Below are 23,175 nucleotides of genomic sequence, written 5' to 3' on the forward strand. Positions count from 1 at the left end.
GGGTTTTCAGAAGGCTCTGGGAGACTTTCTGGCTGATAAGACTAGTGCTCTTGTCGAGGCCCTGGTCGAACTGTGGAATACAGAAATGACCCGGGCTGTTGACATGATTGCTCCTGCGCGCCCCCTTCAATGTAGAGCTCATACAGCTCCGTGGTATACCCCGGAGCTGAGAGTGATGAAACAAGAGAGGAGGAGGCTTGAGTGCAGATGGAGGCGAACTCCTGACGGATGCAATTATGCTTTGGTAAGTGCCTCCACTAAGTTGTATATAGAAGCGGTAAGGGCAGCAAAGAAGTGTTATTTTGCTGCCACTATTAGATCATCTTTATGCCGCCCAGCGGAGCTTTTTAAGATAGTACGAGGGCTTTTACACTCTGGCCCTCAGGACACCACAGAGTCATCTGAAGCCCGCTGCAACGAGTTTGCGGGGCACTTCCAAAATAAAATCGCATGCATCCATAGGGATCTCGACTCTAATGTTAGGACAGTTGAATCCATTGAGGTACCTGGATCACAGTCTTGTCCTCAATTATTGGATGAGTTTCAGTTGGTGCAGCTTGAGGAAGTTGACAAGATGCTTGGACTGGTGCGTGCAACCACGTCGGTACTGGACCCTTGCCCCTCTTGGCTAGTAAAAGCTAGCCGGGCTGGAACTGCCGGCTGGGCCAAGGAAGTGATCAATGCCTCCTTGAGAGAGGGAGTTGTCCCTCGCTGTCTCAAGGAGGCTGTAGTGAGACCTCTTTTGAAGAGGTGGTCGTCCTTGGATCCAGATAATTTGAACAACTATTGACCGGTAGCGAATGTCCCATTTCTGGGCAAGGTCTTGGAACGGGTGGTTGCCAGCCAGCTCCAGGCGCTCTTGGATGAAACCGATTATCTAGATCCATTTCAATCCGGTTTTAGGCCCGATTTTGGCACAGAAACAGCCTTGGTTGCCCTGTACGATGACCTTTGTCGGGAGAGGGACAGGGGGAGTGTAACTCTGTTGATTCTCCTTGATCTCTCAGCTGCTTTTGATACCATCGACCATGGTATCCTTCTGGAGAGACTCGCGGAGTTCGGAGTCGGGGGTACTGCTTGGCAGTGGCTCCGCTCCTACTTGGCAGATCGTCTCCAGAAGGTAGTGCTTGGGGAGCATTGCTCGATACCCTGGACTCTCCATTGTGGAGTCCCTCAGGGATCGGTTCTGTCCCCCATGCTTTTCAACATCTACATGAAGCCTCTGGGTGCGGTCATCTGGAGTTTTGGAGTGCGTTGCCATCAGTATGCTGATGACACGCAGCTCTATTACTCCTTTTCATCTTCTTCAGGTGAGGCTGTTGATGTGCTGAACCGTTACCTGGCCGCGATAATGGACTGGATGGGAGCTAATAAACTGAAACTCAATCCAGACAAGACTGAGACGCTGTTGGTGAGTGCCTTTTCCGCACAGATGGAGGATGTTCATCCGGTTCTGGATGGGGTTACACTCCCCCTGAAGGAACAGGTTCGTAGTTTGGGGGTTCTTTTCGATCCTTCCTTGTCACTTGAGGCTCAGGTAGCCTCGGTGGCTCGGAATGTGTTCTACCATCTTCGATTGGTAGCCCAACTACGCCCCTATCTGTGCGGTGACGACCTCGCCTCAGTTGTTCATGCTCTAGTGACCTCTAGACTGGATTACTGTAATGCACACTACGTGGGGCTGCCCTTGAAGACGGTTCGGAAGCTGCAGCTAGTGCAAAACGCAGCAGCCAGACTGTTGACGAGGACCAATTGGTCCTCACATATTACACCTGTTCTGGCCCGCTTGCACTGGTTGCCAATTTGTTTCCGGGCCAGATTCAAGGTGCTGGTATTGACCTATAAAGCCTTACACGGTGTGGGCCCGCAATACCTGATGGAACGCCTCTCCCGCTATGAACCTACCTGTGCACTTCGTTCAACATCTAAGGCCCTCCTCCGAGTACCAACTCATCGAGAAGCTCGGAGGGTAATGACAAGATCCAGGGCCTTTTCGGTGGTGGCCCCCGAATTGTGGAACAGTCTCCCCGAGGAGGTACGCCTGGCGCCTACGTTGTTATCCTTTCGGCGCCAGGCTAAAACCTTCCTATTCTCCCAGGCATTTTAATGCATTTTATATATTTTAATGTGTTAATGTTTTAGTTATCTCAATACTGTTTAGTGTTATTATGTATCTGTATTTTATATCTAGTGATTTTTGTTGATTTATTGTATTATTGTATGTTGTACACCGCCCAGGGAGCCATTGGCTATGGGCAGTTTATAAATGAAATTAATTAAATAAATAAATAAATAAATAAATAAATATTCAGAAGCAGATTAAAAGAATATGCTTTTCTAGACAGTCTTTTCCTTAGGACTTCCTTAAACAAAACAGGGAATCTAGTGTATAATATAGCAAAATGTTATCTTTTAATTTTAATCCACCTGTCACATTTGTAGCTTTACCAGTTCCTCTTTTGTTGTTGTTGTGTGCCTTCAAGTTGATTACGATTTATGGTGTCCCTATGAATCAGCAACCTCCAGTAACATCTGTTATAAATCACCCTGTTCAGATCTTGTAAGTTCAGGTCTGTGGCTTCCTTCATGGACTCAGTCCATCTCTTGTAAGATTTTGTAAGTCTTTCCTGATGAACAAAACTGGAAATACTTGGCTTTAGATTAAATGCTGGCCAGACGAGTCAGGCGGTCAGTTGTTGTTGTTGTTGCTATCTGCTTTCAAGTCGATTACGACTTATGGCAACCCTATGAATCGGTGACCTCCAATAGCATCTGTCGTGAACCACCCTGTTCAGATCTTGTAAGCTCAGGTCTGTGGCTTCCTTTATGGAATCAATCCATCTCTTGTTTGGTCTTCCTCTTTTTCTACTCCCTTCTGTTTTTCCCAGCATTATTGTCTTTCCTAGTGAATCATATGTCTGCTCATTATGTGTCCAAAGTATGATAACCTCAGTTTCACCATTTTAGCTTCTCATGATAGTTCTGATTTAATTTGTTCTAACACCCAATCATTTGTCTTTTTCATGGTCCATGGTATGTGCAAAGCTTTCCTCCAACACCACATTTCAAATGAGTTGATTTTTCTCTTATCCACTCTTTTCACTGTCCAGCTTTCACATCCATACATAGAGATTGGGAATACCATGGTCTGAATTATCCTGACTTTAGTGTTCACTGATACCTTTTACCATGAAAACCCTATGAACAGAGTTCTTCTTTACACTCTGTGAATTCCCCTGCTCTCCTCACCCACCCAGTTACCAGCATCTTGGTAACGATGGACAGCCATAAGAGCATATCTCTGATGGGCAGATTCAAATAGTCAAGTCCTTTTGAAATTTGAAGGTAGAATGTTATAGTTCTAGGTGTGGCAACTTAAAAGATACATTTTCTCCCATTCTTCTCCCACTCTTCTCCCTAGTAAGGTGGACATAGCCACATAGCAAGTCCCTTAACATTCTTCCCATATGGACCCTACCCTACTCTCATTTTTCAAATCTTCGTACTATAGGAAAATTCTGGTTTGTATTCCAGCCATCTGTACTTGTCAGAGTGATTACAGATGCATTGTTGACTTTACATTGAGGAAAGATATGGCCAACTTGGTTCTGCTGGAGCATATAGCAACATTTGATAGAGTTGATCATGGATTCTTGCTATAGCAGCACAGAGACATTGCTGCTACAATGAGAGCTATCAGTCATTGTTTTGAGTCATACAAGCTTAGAGTTAATTGGTGATGATGGATGGTTATGCGTCACTCCCAAGAGACTTGAAATGCAATGTCCCTCACGTTGTTCAACATATAAATACAGGTGCTCGGGGATTTCAAGGCTAAGCACAGAGTTGAGTATCATCAGTATGCTGATGATATCACAACAGTATGTTTGCTGCCCCATGAGCAATGTAAGGTTTGTCAGCTCTGTCTCTTCCCTAGAGAGATGTCTGAATGAACTATCGTGATTGAAAGCATTACAGCTATCTTTTTTTTTTACAATAATTTTTATTCAAATTTTCATAAAACATACAAAACAAAATCATAAAACATTCAAAGACAAAAAACAAAACAAAACAAAAATGATTAAACAAAAAAATAAAATGTTGACTTCCCATTTGTCGCAGATCAAATCAGTTATAGGTCTACAATATATAACAATCCTGTCTCTTAAATTATATTATAAAATCACTTTCCTCCAGTAGTTATCTTAATTAATCATCAAATCTCATAAACATTACTTTATTCTTTCCACAAAAAGTCAAAGAGAGGTTTCAATTCTTTAAGAAATATATCTATCAATTTTTCTCCTAATAAACATGTCGATTAATCCATCTCGTTAATAATAATAATAATCTTATTGTCATAACCATAGTCCAAATAAACATATCAATTAATCCATCTCATCAAAATCTGTTAGGTCCAATAATTTCAATAGCCATTATTCCATTATCCATATTAATTCCATCTTCCATCTTCAATAGTCCTGTTAAGTCCAGTAATTTCAGTGTCCAATCTTCCATTATCAGTATTCCATAATAATCTTGCTGTCATAACCATAGTCATATAATAAGAGTCTGATGGGAATTTCCTCTATCCCAAATATTTTCTTGCCATCAATTCTGAATAAGATGCTGAAATAATGTTGTAAAGTCATATCTGTGTTCTTCTTTTTTACAAAATGCACTGGCTCATCTCTTAAGAGTTTTTCCATTGTCACATGGCTGCAGTTAATTCCATAGATTTTCTCTATATCAAGCTCCATCACGTCATTCCAGTCCAGAAGATTATCCAAGCCATTGATAAATTTATCTCTAATATCTTCATTAATTTCTTCAGAGATAACGTTAAATTCCAAACAGTAGATTTTATTTCTAATATCCATAAACTCCAGATCTTTTTCCAATTCCACATTTGTTCCAATCTCCAGGGCTTGTATCTTCCCTTAATTTTTTCTTTTCTCATCTCTGATCTCATTCTCCTCTCTCACAGGATCCCCTATTTCTTTAAGCTCCTGCGTCATTTTGCTCAGTTCAATTTTCAGCTCCTTACTGCCCTGTCGCAGGGTTTGTTTCATTATCTCAATCTCATCCATTATTTTCTGAAACATAATTACTTCCAGATTCTCAGCCACTTTCTTGATTGCCATTTTTAAAACCACGAAAACAAAACAAAACAAAAATAAAGAAGAACCACTTCTTATTTCAGCAACAATTGGGTTAATATTCCAGGCTTGATGACATCACAGTATAAACAGAGCAGCCTGCCTTATCTCTCTATGTTCAAGAACACAAAACAAATTTAGTTCCCAGCATCAAAACAGTTAGTGGCGTCGTGAAGAAGCAGATTTGTCAAAATAAAATAGACCAAAAAGAGAATAGTCCCAGACAATATAATGTTCCTCGGAATAGAAATCCCTCTTCTGTTTATATCTTTAGAATGCACTTCCAGGACAGCTTTTTGCAATAGAAACAGAGATAAGCTGTTAATTTCGTGAATAACAGAGAAGAGTTATAGCTCACCCAGAAGTTCTTTAAAGCTGATTCATTTGACAAATCTCTTTTTGCTGCAACAATTTAAACCAAGTAAAAAAAATAATAGAAAGAAGGGTGCTTGCCTGTTAGTCCGTTTTCTCTTTGAAGAAAAGATAAACGTATCGCATTAATCAGATAGAGCTTGTTCGGAAGTCCGTCCGGCATTGCTGGCTGGACCTTTTCTCATAAATTAATGAAATCCAGTCCTCCCAACAAAAACAGGCTTTTGAGGTTGATCTCTACGTTTCTCCCTGCCCGGGAGAAATTTCATCAGTCAAAAAAAAATGTTCTGACTGATTTATATCTGAATAAGCTTCTTTTGAGGCGGGAGCCCGTCTCAAAAGCAGGCACAAGCGAAGTCACCCTTCCTGGAAGTCCGAAAGCATTACAGCTATCTTGTAAGTCTGGGATTGACTGGGGGATATTGGTGAGAAAGAGCTGGTGAGGAAGAGCTGCTGATAGAGGAATGACTGCTGCTGTGCCAAGCACTTGCATATTGACAGACTCCAGTGGAAACAGTAGGCAAGTAATGAACCTGAGTGTGAGTTTTGACCATGCTACAAAAAGCTGTTAGATAAGCCAGATGGGACCTACAACAAAATGTTGTAGCGTGGAGTGCTCCTACTCAAAGTGCCAGTCAGTCAGTCATACCCTTTTCCAGGATATTCCACTCCATTCCCCCTCTCTCCCTTGCCTCCAGTTTTCCATTTTTCCCTTCCAACAGACATTCATCATTCTATGACCACTGAGAATACTCAATCTTCATTGGGCCGATTGGTGCTGGGTTTTTTTGTCTACCTTTTTTCCTAAACATTTGTACTCCTGCAAGCCTTCAGATTCTCATTAGAACACTGATCCCTCTCGTTTCTCAGTGGCCCCATTTTGACTACAGTCCTGTAAGCACTTGACATTCACCAGCTGTGTTTGCTATTAGAATGAGAATGGATTTTTTAAAAGGTGTACAATTTGCATAGCTACATTTTTTTTTGTAAACTGAACTTGCCAGGTGAAAAATTGTCTTGATTTTTGCAATGCTTTTTATGTTGTAGATAGTAGTGCTTCTCCACAGCTTGCATCTTATTAATAATACTAGCTAGGTGCATTGTATGCTGGTTTAGGCAAATGTGTGCTAGGCAACTATGTACAGATCTAGGTAACCAGTGTCCTGCACTTGTATATTGGTTGCTTGCAGAGAAATATCAAAGTTCAGAGACTGACCCAGCTTGTTGGAAACACATGTTCCTCATGCAAGTTCTGAAATAACTCCTCCATCATGGAGAAGGACTTGGAGAAGGTTCTTCTCTATAGTGATGCCCCAGTGGTGTAACTTTCTTCTCTTGGAGACATGGATGGTTATACAATGGTGGGACTCTACTGTATATTTATTTTCTCTGTATCTATATATGTTTTCTCTAGATTTTTCAGACTAGATTGATTTGAGATTTGAACCTGTTTTGCGATATTTTGTGGTGTTATTTATTGATACTGTTGTAGTTTTTTTTATGATGTTCTGAATTGTTTTTGTTATATTGTTTTATTCTTGCTATGAAAGATGCTTTGAGGTCACCTGGTGATGAAAAGTGGCATACAAATATACTAAATAAATAATAATGCAGGCATGCCACAGAACCTTACAAGAGAACATTTCTTCCTGCCTTAGGTTTCTTTATGTTCAGAATCACCAGAGCTGTGTCCAGGGTGGCTATGTGTCCTACTTTACAGGGGACAGTCCTGTATTTTGGAGGGCTGTCAGAGGATAGTCCTCTGTTTGAAGTTGTCCTCTGAGAGCTGTCCAGTCCAAGCGTGGTGCTAAAGATAAGGAATCAAAAAAGGGGAAAGCAGGAGCCTTGAAGTTGCTCATCGGAAGTTAGCCTAGAAAGCAGACTGAGCAGGCACACAGGTTGCCTGCTGTCTTCCCCACTATGCTGAGATGTATTTTATTTCTATTTAGGTTATAGTAATTATTTCTGGATTTGCATCTATACACAAACATTGCTATGTGCAAGCTGATGTCCTCTCTTTTGGTGATGCAAATCTTCATTTTTTGGCAATGCATAGCTGGCCATCCTAGCTGTGCCTTCATAGGGAAAACCCGTCTTGGATATGTGGAAGGTCAGTAGCCAAGGGACATGAGGGCAATATTTCCTGCTGTTTTTTATTTTTTTAATTGATGCTGGTGCTGGAATTTATGCGGGTTTGCCTAGTGGTGGCTGGGGTTTGTTTTATGCAGTGCTTTATGGACAATGTTTTATTTTGCTGCTTTTTTGCATAATTATCTATGATGGTTTTATTGGATGAATTTGTTAGGTATCTTGGGCTTTTGGGGAAAGGAAGGGTAAAACTCTTTACACAAAGAAACCATTCACTTCAGGTACAAGCCATGTAGAAACCATGCTTAATTGAACTATGTATGGAGGGAACCAGGAAGAGAGAAAAATCCGCATCTCCCCTGCTGAGTAAGGCTACAGAATTACAGATGCAGTTTTTGCTGGCTTCATGTGTCTTCACCTCTATTTTCTGAATTCAGACACACAGCGCTAGTAAAACTTGTCCCCTTTTACTCCAAAACCTGAGAAGCTGCAGATCCAGTGCATTTTGTCTTGAAGTCAGCTTCACACAGACTTCAGAACTGATTGGCCATCAACCCCATTTTCATGTGTGCAATGAAAATGCTTTTCTGTAGGCTCCGGCAGACACAACGATTGGTCCAATGCTCAGCAGTGGGGAAGGGAAATGTGTCCAGCCATGGGCAAATGCATTTTAAATGTGTTTGAAAAACATTTCAAACTGAAGCCAGCTAGTGTGTCTGCAGCCTAGGATTCATTCTTGAAATTTAAAAAGGCCAATTGGTATTAAGTGGTTTGAATTAGCAGTTACACTATCACTGGTCTATTATTCAGGAAGTATTGGCCTGGTTTTTTAATGCTAAAATAAGATTCAACTTTACTGACAGTATCTTGTCCAGTTATTCCTCTTTAGTTTTTCTTTAAAGACAGTGACACTAATCAGCCAGAGTATGCTAAAATTACTGACTGATATATTTTCATCTGCAAGAACAGTTTCCTAACAGTTTTTACTGGTAGAGAACTATCTTTTAGAGAGGATTTCCATGCTTCTGTAAATGAGTTCTCTTTTCTCAGCACTTCCCCTGTTTGCTACAGGGAAGTCTTAATTATGATATAACACCATCATGCAGTACCCAATTCTATCCTCTTTCTTCATTCAGGCTTTCTGCATTCAGATCAAAATACATTTGTTTGTTAACTTTTAAACAGCAGGGTAGTATACAAAATACTAATTAAAACATCACCAATAAAAATAATTTAAACAAGATAAAACAATAAAACAATCAGAATTTAAAAATCAATACACAGTATAAATATAGCAGCTTTAACAATTTCCTCCCTCCACTGTTTTTCTCTGCCAAAAATTGCTCCCCAACTGCCATTGGCCCCTGAAAATGCTACTGCAGCACCTTCTAGGAAAATAGCAGCTTGGGAGGTCAATTTTCAACAGAATATGGTCCAAATCTGGAATGAGGCCCTGTTTTTCCGGCGGGGTGGGGGAAGTAGCCCGTGCTAAGTGTGTGTGTTTTTAAAACATGCTTTACAAAACATATAGGTAGGTTCTTATTCTGTAAAGTACCTACCTTGCAGGTAGATGGCACTATATAAACAACAAATTCATGTATAAAATGCTGGGAGCAAGCTTTTGAATAGTACCAGACTAAGAGATGATGAAAAGGAAAGAAGTGATGTGTATAGGTTTATTTCCATTTTTCTTCTTTAGAATATTTGAGTAAGTTTTATATATGGTTGAAAGGCTTTATCCAGCATTTGAACATTAACTGACCACAATAAAGGTATTGTTTTACTTATTTTGTTTGAAACATTCTGGTTTTTCTTCCCTAGCTGCTGTTCTGACACTGCTGCATCTTACTCCTTCAGTTCCCTTATAAAATCCCTTTCCCATAATCCTTTTCCCATAAATGCCCTTCTGTGGTGTAAATATTATTTTGCTCCTAATTTCTTCTAGTGCTGTTTACGGACCAATACGCTCATGGCATAGAAGCTGCTGAGGGTTTGTTTTGAGTATGCGCCAGGTAAGTACTTACACCTTATGCTTCAGCTGGAGCTCTAGATAACACTGTTTGCTTAGGCCTCGTTAATGCTCATTTTATCGCTATGACCTCACCTCAGATCTGTTTCCTGGGCCACAGCAGCTGTTCCACTGCTGTTGTTGTACATTTCTTCCTTGTCCCCTCCTAAACATAGGGATGATATGCAAAGAGAAAAGAGAGGATTTAACCTGATGATGGTAAACTCTGGGAAGTAAGAAATGGAGATCAAAGCCTTTCTCCACATTCTGTACCAATGCATTCACAAAGTACTTGAGATCTTTTTTTAAAAAAAATGTGATTAATAATTTAATTAATAATTAAAATTATAAACTAATGAAACAAAATAGCATCAGTCAGGAAAATAGACCAAAAACATCATTTTAAAAGCTTGGAGAAATAGTGAATGTTATAAGAAAATGAAAGACATTTGGAATTATTTAAGGGTTGTTTTTTTACAAAAGGCATCCAGTGGGTTGACAAACGTGCTGATCTGTCTTTCACCAACATATAATTAGTTAACTTTGCTACATGGAGTATATCTCATACTTTTTCAAAGTTTTCCTTTCATCGTTGGAATTTTAATTTGCCACCAATATTTGTCACAACGAATTCTGGCAGCAGTAATTGTATATTATTCTTGTTTGCTATCTTTATCCTGAGTTATCCCTTTAATATACATCAATAAATGCAGCAGAGGATCTAACTGAACTGAGTAACCAAGTATTTTCTCAGGTATAGTTTATATGGGTTATTATGACCTAGATGACTACCGCTCACAGATTTCATCCTCAACGTGGCTGTGCCTGAACTGGCATGTGATCATTTGCATAAGATTGTAAGATTTTCTGTGGAAAGCAACTGTTTCCCTGTGCGTTGGAATTCTTAATTAAAAGTAAATTCTGAGATTGGACACAAGCAAAATAAATCTAGTGCCCTAAGAGAGGAATTGGCTTGGCTCTGTAATTTGGGAACTTCATTGTGAAGTGAATACTGCTCTGAATTCAACTGCATAGTGGTAGGAATGGTCTGTTTCATGGGTGTTGAAAGAGTTGGATAGCAACGAAGATAAATGAGCATTCTCAGGGGAAATAAAAATGTCAATTAACCTTTTTTCTCAATCTTTCCCCAGCCCTGCCTGTCAAATATTTGTGCTGTTACCCCTGGTAGCTAGTGTTGTAGCAGGAAGGTGGGGTATGTCATTTGCCTCCATCTTTCAGAAAAGGAAGGCGGAAAAGAACAATTTCATCTATCTAATAGGTTTTGCCCTCACACTTTGCTGGGAAAGTGAAAGAGCATCAGGCAGAATACAATAATTTTGCATTGATTTCCAATGCACTATACATAGCACTTGGCTGGGCGCTATGTCATTAACTAGCCATTTTTTTGTGGGGGCAGGGAAAAAGGAGTTTCCTTTTCCAGCATCCTGTACATCTATGTTTCCCAAAACTTTGGTAACTGGGACACAGTGACACTTTTCACACCTGGATTTAGATTGGAGCCACATTTTAATCCTACACTCAAAGATACACACACACACACACACACACACACACACAATATTTTTGTAATGTGTCATGCTGCAGGTACTTCTAACTGCAGATACATAGTGGTGCAAGGTACAAGACTGGCAATCCAGCAAAAAGGGAGGGTGGGCATGGAGGGGAGACCAAGTAGAGAGCAGGAGAGCAAGTGGGCAGTGCTGGCAAGGGGGTTGTATATTTAATGTAGGGAACAACAATTTAAAATTGAATGTCAAGTCTAACTATATGGCTATTTAATTTACATGAAATGGCAGATTCATATTTTCTGTGTTGCTCTTACATAGGCACATTAATGCAATTACAGAATATCAAACATCCAGGTTCCCTTCTTTGGCATACAGCCAGGGTTAGCCCTATTTTGATATATATAGCAGGATTGCTGTATAAGGTGGAAAATTTGTGGCATGGAAGAGTCAAAATGATCCCAGGTTTAACATTAATCAAGGACACAATCTGGCCAAAGATAAGCATGTGCTGTAAATTTCTTCTACTGAAATCCATGGACTTAACAGTGGCTAGATCATGCTTGTATACTGAGGGAGGCCATCTGTATTTGCAATTGCAGGTACCAAAAGACGCCTTGCAGCCTCACCTGCACTAAAAGGTTATGGTTGTGACTTGCACCAAAGGCTGTGGTGCAAATGATTCTTTCTGAACATGCATAATGTGGATTGCTGTGATGCCATCAGAGAAGCATGCAACATTCACATAGCTGTTTTTGGTGTCTCCTGAGAAGGTATCCTTAGTAACGTAATGGAATAAGAACAAAAGGGTGTTTCAGGGATGGAGGGCAGTGAAGGGGGAAAGGCAAAATTAACCAAAGGTTAACCAAGGGAGAAAGAGACCTCAGTGTGAGTAAAATGGCAAAGCCACATAAGGGCTAGAACTTTGAATTAGATATCAAGGGGAAAGCGATTCTAGGGAGGATTATTGATAGTTTTGATACAGTAAGTGCATAAAGCAGACTGGACAGTTGTCGAAGAGCACAGATAAGAACTTTGTAATAATGCATGGTGCTATCAGTGTTGAACCCTGTGATTCATGCAAGACCCTTGTATTCTTACTGATAGTCATTCTAGGATAGACCAGGATATTGCTGCTACCACTAGAATTATTATTTATAAGTGGATATTTTGGAAATCTGCTGTGCGTATGGTTTTTGTCAAGCCTAAGGCATGCCTTATTTCTTTCAATAACCCCTTCCTGATTACTAGTTGTAGCACCCCACACAATGAAGAGCAAGGTGGTTAAGTAGTCTCTGAAAAAGCCACAGGTGCAGTGAACCACACGGAGCCAGAAGCCCAAACTCCAATCTTAAGTAGGAAGATACTTACTAAAGGGGGAAAAAAGAAAGCAGCATTTTGAAACATATCCAGGAGAAATATTTACATTATTATAGTGTTAACAGTAAAAAATATCTGTGTCTTCAGATGACTCTAGGGTACAAAACAGGGCTGTGGAGTAGGTACGCCAAACCTTCGACGACTCTGTTTTTCTACTCTCCGACTCCGACTCCACCCAAAATTGCTTCCAACTCCACAGCCCTGGAAAGGGCTGTAAATGTCTTTTTAAATTGGAAGCTCTCATAAGAGCATTTTTATCACTGCCTGAATATGTGCTGATCTTGGCATCACAGCAATTGTCTTCATCTGGGTTCCAGGTCTTACACATACACACAAGATGTTTTCCATTGTGAGTTATGGTGAAATGCTCAGCTACAGCTGACTTCATGGGAAGCTTCTTTGACATTTTGAATTTATATTTTTTTTAAATTGTCAATCAAAATTTATTTTGAAGCCGGAGTCGGAACATTTCTACCGACTCCGACTCCACCCAAAATTGCTTCCGACTCCAACTCCACGACTCTGACTCCGACTCCACAGCCCTGGTACAAAAGCCTTCATTGTCTTTTAGGCTATCAGTTGTCAGAGTATTTGCACCTGTGCTTCTAGCTCTCTGGCTGTTGGTTTTCTTTAGCTATTAGTATCTCAGCAACATGATGTCCAGGAGTGTATATGAGTCTTTCAACCCCTGTCAATGGGCACTTTTGAACATTCAGATATGAATGCTTTTTTTTGAAATTCAAACAAAGATTGTGTTTTCCTCACTTTGAAGATAAAGAGCTAGTGAAGATGAATATTCATCTCCAGGCTTCCTTTTAATTAACATGAAGATAAAATATTAATTTTCCTTACCCAGGTGGTGACATTCACCAATGAGTCCTCAGCCATTCTGCCTGGTTGTTTAGGACCATGTATGGTGGGGTGGGGTGGCAGGGGGAAGGGAAGAACGTGAATCAGAGTTTGGGTAGGTGAGATGGAAATGGAAGAGCAAGTCTTGATAATGTGCTTTAAATTTAAATGGTGTGTAAGCAGCCAGTGGAAAAAAGACAGCAGGGCTTGCCAACTGACTAGATTTAAAGGAGAGAGGGGAATCAAAGACTTTGGTGTTATTAATAGGGGTTGTGGGTGAAACAAAAGATACATTTATATTTTTGGCATGATGAATTTAGGCATGGATTCTGATATGTCACTAGATTTATTTATTTTTCCTGGGAAGGGGTATAGACATAGAATAGGGCTGAGAACAGAGCTTTATTGATCTTAGAGAGAGGGTGGTAGAAGAGACATCTGTGAGAGAGATGTTGAGAAAGTAGTTCTGAAGGTAGGAAGAAAAATGGCTGGAAAATGAAGGGAGACGAGGAGGAGGGGAAATGCTGCTGAGCATTCACAATTTTTGGAAAACGGGAATGTGAAAATAGGGTCACCACATAAAAAAAGAGGACAGTGTTCCTGCACCTGTAATAGTTATACTATGTCTTCTGAATGTTGGGGTGAGGTGTCACACTGATGATACCAGGCTCTATTTCCCTGTAATATCTGAATCAGGAGAGGCTGTGCAAATCCTGGTATGCAGCCTGGATTTGGTGGTGGGCTGGATGAGGGTTAATAAACTGACTATGGATCCTGGCAAGATGAAGGTGCTGTGGATGGGATAATTGATCAATTGCCTGCTTTGGATGGTGTTGTATTCCCCTCGAAGAAGCAGGTTCATAGATTGGAGGTGCTTCTGCATCGATTTCTGTCTCTGAGTGCCTTTTACAACAATGGTTGGTAAGGCAGCTGTGTCTGTTTCTAGACTGGGATAACCTGACCCAGGGCTGGATTATCCATTAGGCTTAGTAGGCTGAAGCCTAGGGGCCCTGAGCTCTTGGGGGCCCATGCATAAGCTAAAAAAAATTATAATATAGATTTTTCATTATGTACAAAAAGAAAATGTTTGCACTTTGCAATCGCATTCATAACGTTCTAAAAGGATGGCTTAAAAGACATAATGCACACCAGCCAAATAAAAACAGTCCATTAAACATTTTACTTTCCATAACTTTACTGCGCCTGAGTGCCGCGCTGGTATTTAGTATTGATCGCTGTTTTTAATCTTCGTGGTTTGTGGCGTGCATACTGTATGTATAGGCAGGGCCGGTTCTAAAGGGCGGCCAGGTGGGGCACTGGCCCGAGGTCCCCTGGAGCTACAGAGGGCCCTCCGCTCTCCTTCTGCTATCTGCGGAAGCAGGATAGGAGCCGCGGATCATGGGACAAGAACTTCTGAACCGCCCGCCATCCCTCCGCTTCACTAACCTTTTTCTCTGCTGTTTTTTGCGGTTTGCCATCAATCATGATGACGGCTGAGGTTTCCCTAAGGGGTTTGAGAAAAATATTGCCTAAGAGAAGAAGGGGGGCCCAAACACCAATCAGCCTAGGGGCCCTCCTCAGCTTAATCAGGCCCTGGCCTGACCACTGTTGTTCATGTGCTGGTAACCTCCAGACTGGATTACTACAATGTGGTCCATATGGGGATGCTCTTGAGGCTGACCTAGAAACTGCAGCTAGTGCAAAATTCAGCTCACTGCTCATGGGGGTGAACTGCCACCATCGTATTATGTCACTCCTGAAAGAAGTACACTCGCTGCTAATTAGCTACTAGTTCAAAGTACTGGTACTGGAGTACAAAGCCCTATACAATTATCTTATCCCCCTACATACCTAAAAAATTGTCTTCTCCTCCTACATACTCAATCAGTCACTGTGTTCTGCAGGAGAGGAAATTCTTCCAGTACCATTCTATCAGGAGGTCCATTTCGCACAATGTTAAAAAAAGCCTTTAATGTGGTGGCATCAACCCTTTGGAACTCCCTCCCATTATACATCAGATAGGCATCTTCTGTATTGTCCTTTAGGTGCCTGTTGTAGTTGTTCCTCTTTCAACAAGCCTTCTAAGCAGAGCGTTTTATCTCATTTGGTATCTGTATTGGATGTGAATTGCTTTTTGTGTGTAGATATATTGTTATCATTTATAATGTCATTTTTTGTTTTTAAATATGTACATGTTTTAACTGTTTTTATATATGTAATTATGTTTTTATTGCATTGTAAATCACTTCAGGATGCCTCATGGGAAGCAATTCATAAATTAAATCAATAAATAAATAATATTGAAGGTGCAAGAGGGAGCCTTGTCCTCTGGCCACACTACCTGAAAATTGTGATATTAATCCTTCTATAGAGAGAACTCGGGTAGCGAGTGCCAATAGGATTATAGCCAAAATGGAGCCACTGAGAAAAGAAAGAGAGAGATCAGCATGTTTGAGGGAGCCCCCAGATTTGCAAAGTACCTCCCACACAAAAAACTTTTTTTAAAAAAAGCTAACAAGGCAAAGGCCCCCAAACACATTCCAGTGAGGACCAAGCATGCTCCATTACCACAGAATGTACAGTGATAGTTACAAACGAAAAACTGAATACAGAGATGCTGGTGGAAGAGTTAAGGGCAATAGCACTTCATCTCCCTGTGTGCCCCCCAAATCTGTTCTGGGTCTCCCCCCAGAGCATATTTGGGGAGGTGCATGGTGAGGGGAGAGGGAGACGAAGTCCCATTGAGCAGGAAAAAGCCCTTGTGCTAATGGGATTACTTCACTGGATGCAACCCTTAATGCCCTACTTGGAGAAAATAGCTGGCAAGAACCTTGAACAAGTCCCACTTGCTTTATTTTAATTGCCATTTGAGATCACTGGCTTATATTGTGGTGGGACTCAGGGACACTAATGAGGAAAAGAGAACAATGAAAAGAATCGGGGGACTGAATAAATTTTGAGGACAGAGTTATAAGTGGGATAGTCTGACAGTTTGTCAGATTTCCTCTTGATGGTGGGATAATTGGATTACGGCACTATGTGGTCACCTGGAGTAGCACCTTGATTCTTCAACAGAGTGAGGGGAGATGGGGGCTTTCCCAAGGGAGATGTTGGACTCTAAATGCCATGGGAGGGTATGTGTCCTGTCCCTTCTTCAAAAAGTGGGAAGAGGTGCTGTGTGGGATGAGATTTGGGCCTGGCAGGGGTGACCCATCAAATCAAGCACTTTTTTGCTAAGATGATTTTTCCTTTGAAAAAGTTGACCCCCACCCCTTTGGTGTGTTTTATTATTTCTTAGTGGTGGGAGTGCCCTCTAGTGGCTAATACATACCTAGATAGGGATGGCAGGTGCTGCAATGACGGGTGAGATGGTAGTGTGTGGTTGTGGGCTGGATGATTTTTTTTTAACATTTTGGGGCCATAGCAGAAGCAGTTTGGGGTCTGATATTGGGTTTGTACTGGCATTAGAAATTCCCTCAGGGCCTCATTATCTTTTGTTTGTTTTTAGTTCCTGTACAAAATCTCCCAAGGGGTACAAACAAAGTGAAAAAAGAACCAGAACCCAATTGTCATCCAACTCTGAAGACAAAACTCAGAATCCTCTTGGGCCTTTTCATTCTCACTGCTCTTTTGCCCTCTTCCCTCCTATAAGCCATGCAAGGCTAATCCTGCCAAATGCTTGGAAGTGGAGGGATTCCTTAGCATCATTCCATCCAAAGGCAAAGTGTCATTTTCCACACATAAAGCAAGTGTTGCTACTAAGAAGAAATAGCCTCATTCATTCACACCTCTGTAATTTATTATCTTAGATTACTGACAAGCCTATGTAGAAATCAATGGCTAACTGCTCCTATCAAATTAAGGAAGTACTCTAAAGCACCCAATGGAATTGTTTTGAGTGAGCCAGTATGAAAAGAGAACCTATAATTCTATGCAACCACTATATATGGTTAATGTGTCCGATCATTTTCCCTCCTTGTGTTCTGTTTCCATAGCTAACCCTTGGGCTGGCAACCAGCTAAGCAGGCAGAAACCTCTGGGGTCTCCACCCAAGTCCCATGGATGGCGAGACGGGCTGTGGTCCGAGCATCCCTCTTGTCCCCTCCCAGCTACTATGAAGCAGTACATGATGGACGTGGGCCTGCTAGCCCCGAGTACCCTTTCCTTGGTGGCTGGTACCATTATATGGGTCAGGAGCCTCTCTCATACAAGCGGCGTGGAGGTGTGGTGGATCACCGTGACATCATCATGGCCCATCAGGCCCACAAGATTCACAACACACCCCAGGCACAGCGAAAAGAATGGGAGTGAGTATGCTCAGATTCTGTGGTTGAGTCATATATGTAGTTGAGTTTCTCTCAAAAAGGCATAAAGCCATACCACAGCCCACTTACTGCCTTCCTCCTCCCTTCCCTCATTGGCCTTTCAGTAGTCCATTGCTTGACACAGTCCTAGCCTGCCCGTGCCATGCCTCTTAACTCTATCCCATTTCATTGTCTTGATCTTCCACCTATTTGTGGTTTCGTCATTGTTCTGCTGATTTGTTCTGACAAGAGAAGGTTGGGAGATGTTGACCTGAAGTTCAACGGGGTGAGTCTTCCCATGAAGGACCAGGTCCGCAGCCTTGGGGTGGTACTTGATTCCAGGCTGTCCATGGAGGCTCAGATTTCGGCAGTGAGCCGGGCAGCCTGGTATCAACTACACCTCATACGAAGGCTGAAACCCTACCTTCCTGCTCATCAGCTCCCACTGGTAATACATGCCCTGGTCACCTCTCGTTTGGATTACTGTAATGTGCTCTACGTGGGGTTACCCTTGAAAACGGTCTGGAAACTACAACTTATACAAAACGCGGCGGCTAGACTACTTACGAATAGTCGCCGCCGGGATCACATCACACCTGTGTTGTTCGATCTACACTGGCTTCCTGTTGTTTTCCGGGCCCAATTCAAGGTGTTGGTATTAACCTTTAAATCCCTATACGGTTTCGGCCCAGTTTATCTAAAGGAGCGCCTTCAACGCCACCAATTATGCTGCCCGACTCGATCAGCCACACAGGGCCTTCTCTCAATCCCGCCGACAAAAACAGCTAGATTGGCGGGAACTAGAGAGAGGGCTTTCTCAGTGGCGGCCCCCACCTTCTGGAACTCCCTCCCACAAGATCTACGGCACACCTCTTCCCTAAATGTCTTCCGAAAAGCCTTAAAGACCTGGCTCTTTCAACAGGCCTTCGGGATTTCTGGGGAGGGCTAAATGCTATGATTAAATGCCTCATGCCCTGTATTATTATTGCTTTTGCTGTTGCACTGTTCTATTTTGTATTTTGTATTATTGTATTGTGTTTTAATTTTTCACATGTAAGTCGCCTAGAGTGGCCATTGGTCAGATAGGCGACGCATAAATTAAATTTATTATTATTATTATTATTATTATTATTATTATTATTATTATTATTATTATTGTCAATGTGTACCAACAGACCCTTCCAGTTTTGATCTCTCCCCGTTAACTGGGGCAGGGATAGGCCCTTGTCCAAAAAGCTAGCCAACTGTTCTTCATTCTCTTCTTTGTTGCTGGTGTTCCAAAGGTCCCCATGATTTCTGGTGGCTGGCTCTGGTACCGTGTCAGGGACTAAACCCTAATCCTGTCATTTTAAAGGAACAAACGTAGGAGAACTGTAGGGCTGTGAGCTCACAATGCCATGTAGCTTCTGCATGGTTCCATGTGTGGGTGACTTACAGCACAATCCTATACATTTCTACTCAAAAGTAAACCCACTGAGCTCATTGGAGCTCCCAGGAATACCAGGTACAAGATTGCAGCCTAGGTTGTGCACAGTATTGCAAGCCACCATTTCCTCATAGTTCACAGGCATGTTAAAATATAGAATCATAGAGTTGGAAGGGGCCTATAAGGCCATCAAGTCCAACCCCCTGCTCAGTGCAGGAATCCAAATTAAAGCATGTCCGATGAGTGGCTGTCCAGCTGCCTCCAATGTTGGAGAGCCCACCACCTCCCTAGGTAATTGGTTCCATTGCCATACCACTCTAAGAGGAAGTTTTTCCTGATGTTCAGTTGAAATCTGGCTTCCTGTAACTTGAGCCCATTATTCCTTGTCCTGCACTCTGGAATGATCTAGAAGAGATCCTGGCCCTCCTTGTGTGACAACCATTTAAGCACTTGAAGAGTGCTATCATATCTCCCCTCCGTCTTCTCTTCCTCGTTGCCCTCCTCTGAACCTGTTCCAGATGGGGAATACATGGCTCGGCAATGCTACATGCGAGAAGGATCTTGGGATTGTTGTTGATCACAAGCTGAATATGAGCCAACAGTGTGATGTAGCTGCAAAAAAGGCAAATGCTATTTTAAGCTGCATTAACAGTAGTATAGTTTCCTAATCACATGAAGTATTGGTTCCCCTCTATTTGGCACTGGTTAGGCCTCATCTTGAGTACTGCATCCAGTTCTGGACACCACACTTTAAGAAGGATGCAGACAAGCTGGAACAGATTCCGAGGAGGGCAACAAGGATGATCAGGGGACTAGAAACAAAGCCCTATGAGGGAGAGACTGAAATAACTGGGTATGTTTAGCCTTGGGAAGAGAAGACTGAGGGGTTCAAGTACTTAAAAGGTTGTCACACAGAGGAGGGCCAGAATCTCTTCTCGATCGTCCCAGAGAGCAGGACGTGGAGTAATGGGCTCAAGTTACAGGAAGCCAGATTTCAAGTGAACATCAGGAAAAACTTCCCAACTGTTAGACTGGTACGACAATGGAACCAATTACCTAGGGAGGTGGTGGGCTCTCCAACATTGGAGGCCTTCAAGAGGCAGCTGGGCTGCCAGCTGTCAGCTGTCAGGTATGCTTTAATTTGGATTCCTGCATTGAGGAGGGGGTTGGACTCGATGGTCTTATAGGCCCCTTCCAACTGTACAATTCTATGATCCTATGATCAATGGCTGATGGAGGAGAGCTTTAGGGACCAGAGTCGGCATGATAGAATTCCTACTGTCACAGCTGGTGTGTCCCTAGGAAAGACGCACACTTTCTCCACAGAACGTTGCCCATATTTTTGATTTTGTATAGCAGTACAATTCTGGGAGCACAGGCAGTTCTCATGGTTTTAGATACTATAATCACCTGCAGGGTGATTATAAGGATGCTATAGATAAGTACATGGGATAGCAGGCTTGATAGGCCTGTTGGTTAATTTTGTATTTTATGTATGTATTTGTTAATTTGTAACTTGTATACTGCAATTTCATATAAAATATCAGTGGTTTACAACAATTATACACACAATAAAACATGTAAGCACACACACACACACACACAGAGAGAGAGAGAGAGAGGATTCACAGTCCTTTGGTGTTTAGAAAAGCTAGTGTATTCCTTACCAGTGCTGTGAAGATCTGCCTTATTCCCCAAGCCCTGATTGGTTAAGAATGGCCAGGAAACATTAAGGTCTTTCCAGTCCCTCAGTTTACATTGGCTAGGGAGACATGGGGCCAAACTGCATCTGATGTTAATCATGTGTTTGAGCAAGCATGCTTAACCTAGTCAATTTTATTCTGAAGAAAAAGCAGCAGTGGGTCCCCAATCTGGAATGTGATCCTGATTAAGTTTGGGGCTTCATTTTTTTTTCTGCAGAAAATCACTCCCTGTTGACTGTTTTTGCCTCCCAAAATGCAAACAGCACCTCCAGAGCCAAATAACAGCCAGTGACGGGAAAATTTCAGCAGAAAAAAAGGGAAAGGACATCCAATCCAGATCAGGATTTTGTTTTTGATCAGGGTCTCATGGCTGCTTTTATCTCCAAAGTAAAAGCAGTCAGGTTAAGCATGCTTATTTAAACACATGACTAATGATACATATAGTTTGGCTCTCGCTAACAGGACTACTCTTCGCTTGATACAAAGGAAACTTAATTTGATCTGTTTACCATTGACTTGTATGCTGCACAAAGGACCAAATCATGGGAATCTACTGGCCCATGTTGCTTCTTGGGAGGAACCTCCCCTTCTGAGCTAGAAGCCCCAAGTTACTATTGACACTGGTGCTCCCCAACACCCCCGCATGCCCTCATTTTCCTTCCAAGCCATTTCCTTTTTTGCTGCCTCCAAGAAAATCCAATCTTGTTGCCTTGGAAACGCTGATATCTCTAGCAGAGGACTATAATTTTACTAAGGGCTCAGTCGGCTTGCCTGGGAGTGGGGAGGATAAAAACTGAGGGAAAGGGATACCCCCTTGCTGGAGAGAGACATAAAACCTCACCCTTGCTGTATTTTGGGACTCAGCTGGCATTGGAGAAAACTGCAGTGACAACCACAGTGAGGCTGTGATACAGCTGGCACTCCATCAGCACATACAGGGCTGTCTTGCGTAATGTGTGGGTGTGGAGATATACTGAGATCATGGATGTCAACTGAGCAGAGAATGCTTTCATCTTTGCCTCGACTTGGTGGTTCATCACAGGGATTCTCTGAACACCATCCCACCCAGAGCTGAAATGGATAGTGCTTTTCAGATTTCCTCTTCAAAAATAGCTTGTGGGACATCTAAAATGTTTGGGCAACTGAAGTTAGAATGACTTGATGATTTGCTCATACAACATATAGGTTAATGTGGTGAGGTGTGTGTGTGTATCATTCTCTGTGCAGAAGGCTTTCCCATCCCCCCCCGCCACACATGCACAAGTATTGCAGAAGGTGGGAGCCCCCTTTCTATTTGCTTTTGTCAATAAAGAAAAAGGACACCTCTGATTGCCTAGTGTGCTAGAATGAGGTGCAAACGGGAGAGGCTTTCCTCCTCCCTGTCATGAATGCCGTATCTATACCATTTTGCATCTTTGCCATCAACATTTTTTCATTGGCAACAAGGAGTAAGAACTCTGTCTGCTTGGAACATGCATGCTGAGCCCATCAGAAAGGTGATAAATATACTTGCTCATAATAGTTTTGGAGAAGTCGGACACTGCAGCCAGGGCAGAGTTTCTATCTCTCCACTGCAGTGGGGGAGCTCCCCTCATGCCACTGATGCTCTTTCTCACGGAACACTGTGCATTTGACATGTGTACTTTGGTAAGGACCCACCATGTGATGCAGTGGATTTATCCTGGGACCTGGTTACTCCAAGTTTGGCAGCTATTGTAATTGTCATTGGTACAGCAACAAGCAGGCATTATTTGTAACCCTGTCTTCTGTGGGCAGAATTTTTCTAATTCTATGTATAGACTCCTGGTACTTCTGTTGGAGAAGTTGCTTTTTTCAGTTTCTTCAGGAATTAGTTGAATGCTGACCACTCTTATTTTGAAAACCCTGATGAATTTCAACTGACTTGAAAGTGCTTGCTTAGGTGACAAGGCTTTATTTATTTATTTAAATTATATCCCTCCCTTCCTCCCAGAAGGAGCCCAGGGCAGCAAACAAAAATGCAGAAAACATCTTAAAAACAAAAGACTTTAGAACATATGGAAACAAGACATCTTTAAAAACATTAAAACAAAACATCTTTTTTAAAAAGCAGCTTTAAAAACATCTTAAAAAAAACAATTCCAACACAGATTCATTAACATTATTAGAAACTTGGGCTGTCTGTGTATATTATACATTTTATTTATTTATTTATTATTTGATTTATATCCCGCCCTTCCTCCCAGCAGGAGCACATGGTGACTTAAATATCAAAGTAACAAATTGCAAAATGTCCGTTGATGAATTAAGCAAAATATGAAATGGCAAGAGGATGGAAATATCCCTTGGGACGTTCCCAAATGAGATATTAATTTACATTT

At 41.8% G+C, this 23,175-nt stretch overlaps 1 protein-coding gene across 15 annotated transcripts in view; it reads left to right on the forward strand.

Annotated features, from left to right (window-relative positions):
• CACNA1A (calcium voltage-gated channel subunit alpha1 A) overlaps positions 1–23,175 on the forward strand; it is a 360,598-nt gene that overhangs the window by 14,291 nt on the left and 323,132 nt on the right. For 8 of the 15 annotated variants that reach the window (XR_009761364.1, XM_061616674.1, XM_061616687.1 and 5 more), the window contains exon 2: positions 17,378–17,689. Coding sequence is in view for 14 of the 15 variants with exons in the window: in XM_061616674.1 (XP_061472658.1) it covers positions 17,378–17,689 (312 nt within the window). In the remaining variant the exon portion in view is untranslated. Of the gene's footprint in view, positions 1–7,594; positions 7,642–9,564; positions 9,632–17,377; positions 17,690–23,175 lie in introns of those variants that run through there. The other 7 variants (XM_061616680.1, XM_061616681.1, XM_061616683.1 and 4 more) reach the window with 2 other exon arrangements.

The sequence above is a fragment of the Rhineura floridana genome, chromosome 3 (genome assembly GCF_030035675.1).
Source record: "Rhineura floridana isolate rRhiFlo1 chromosome 3, rRhiFlo1.hap2, whole genome shotgun sequence".
NCBI lineage: Eukaryota > Metazoa > Chordata > Lepidosauria > Squamata > Rhineuridae > Rhineura > Rhineura floridana.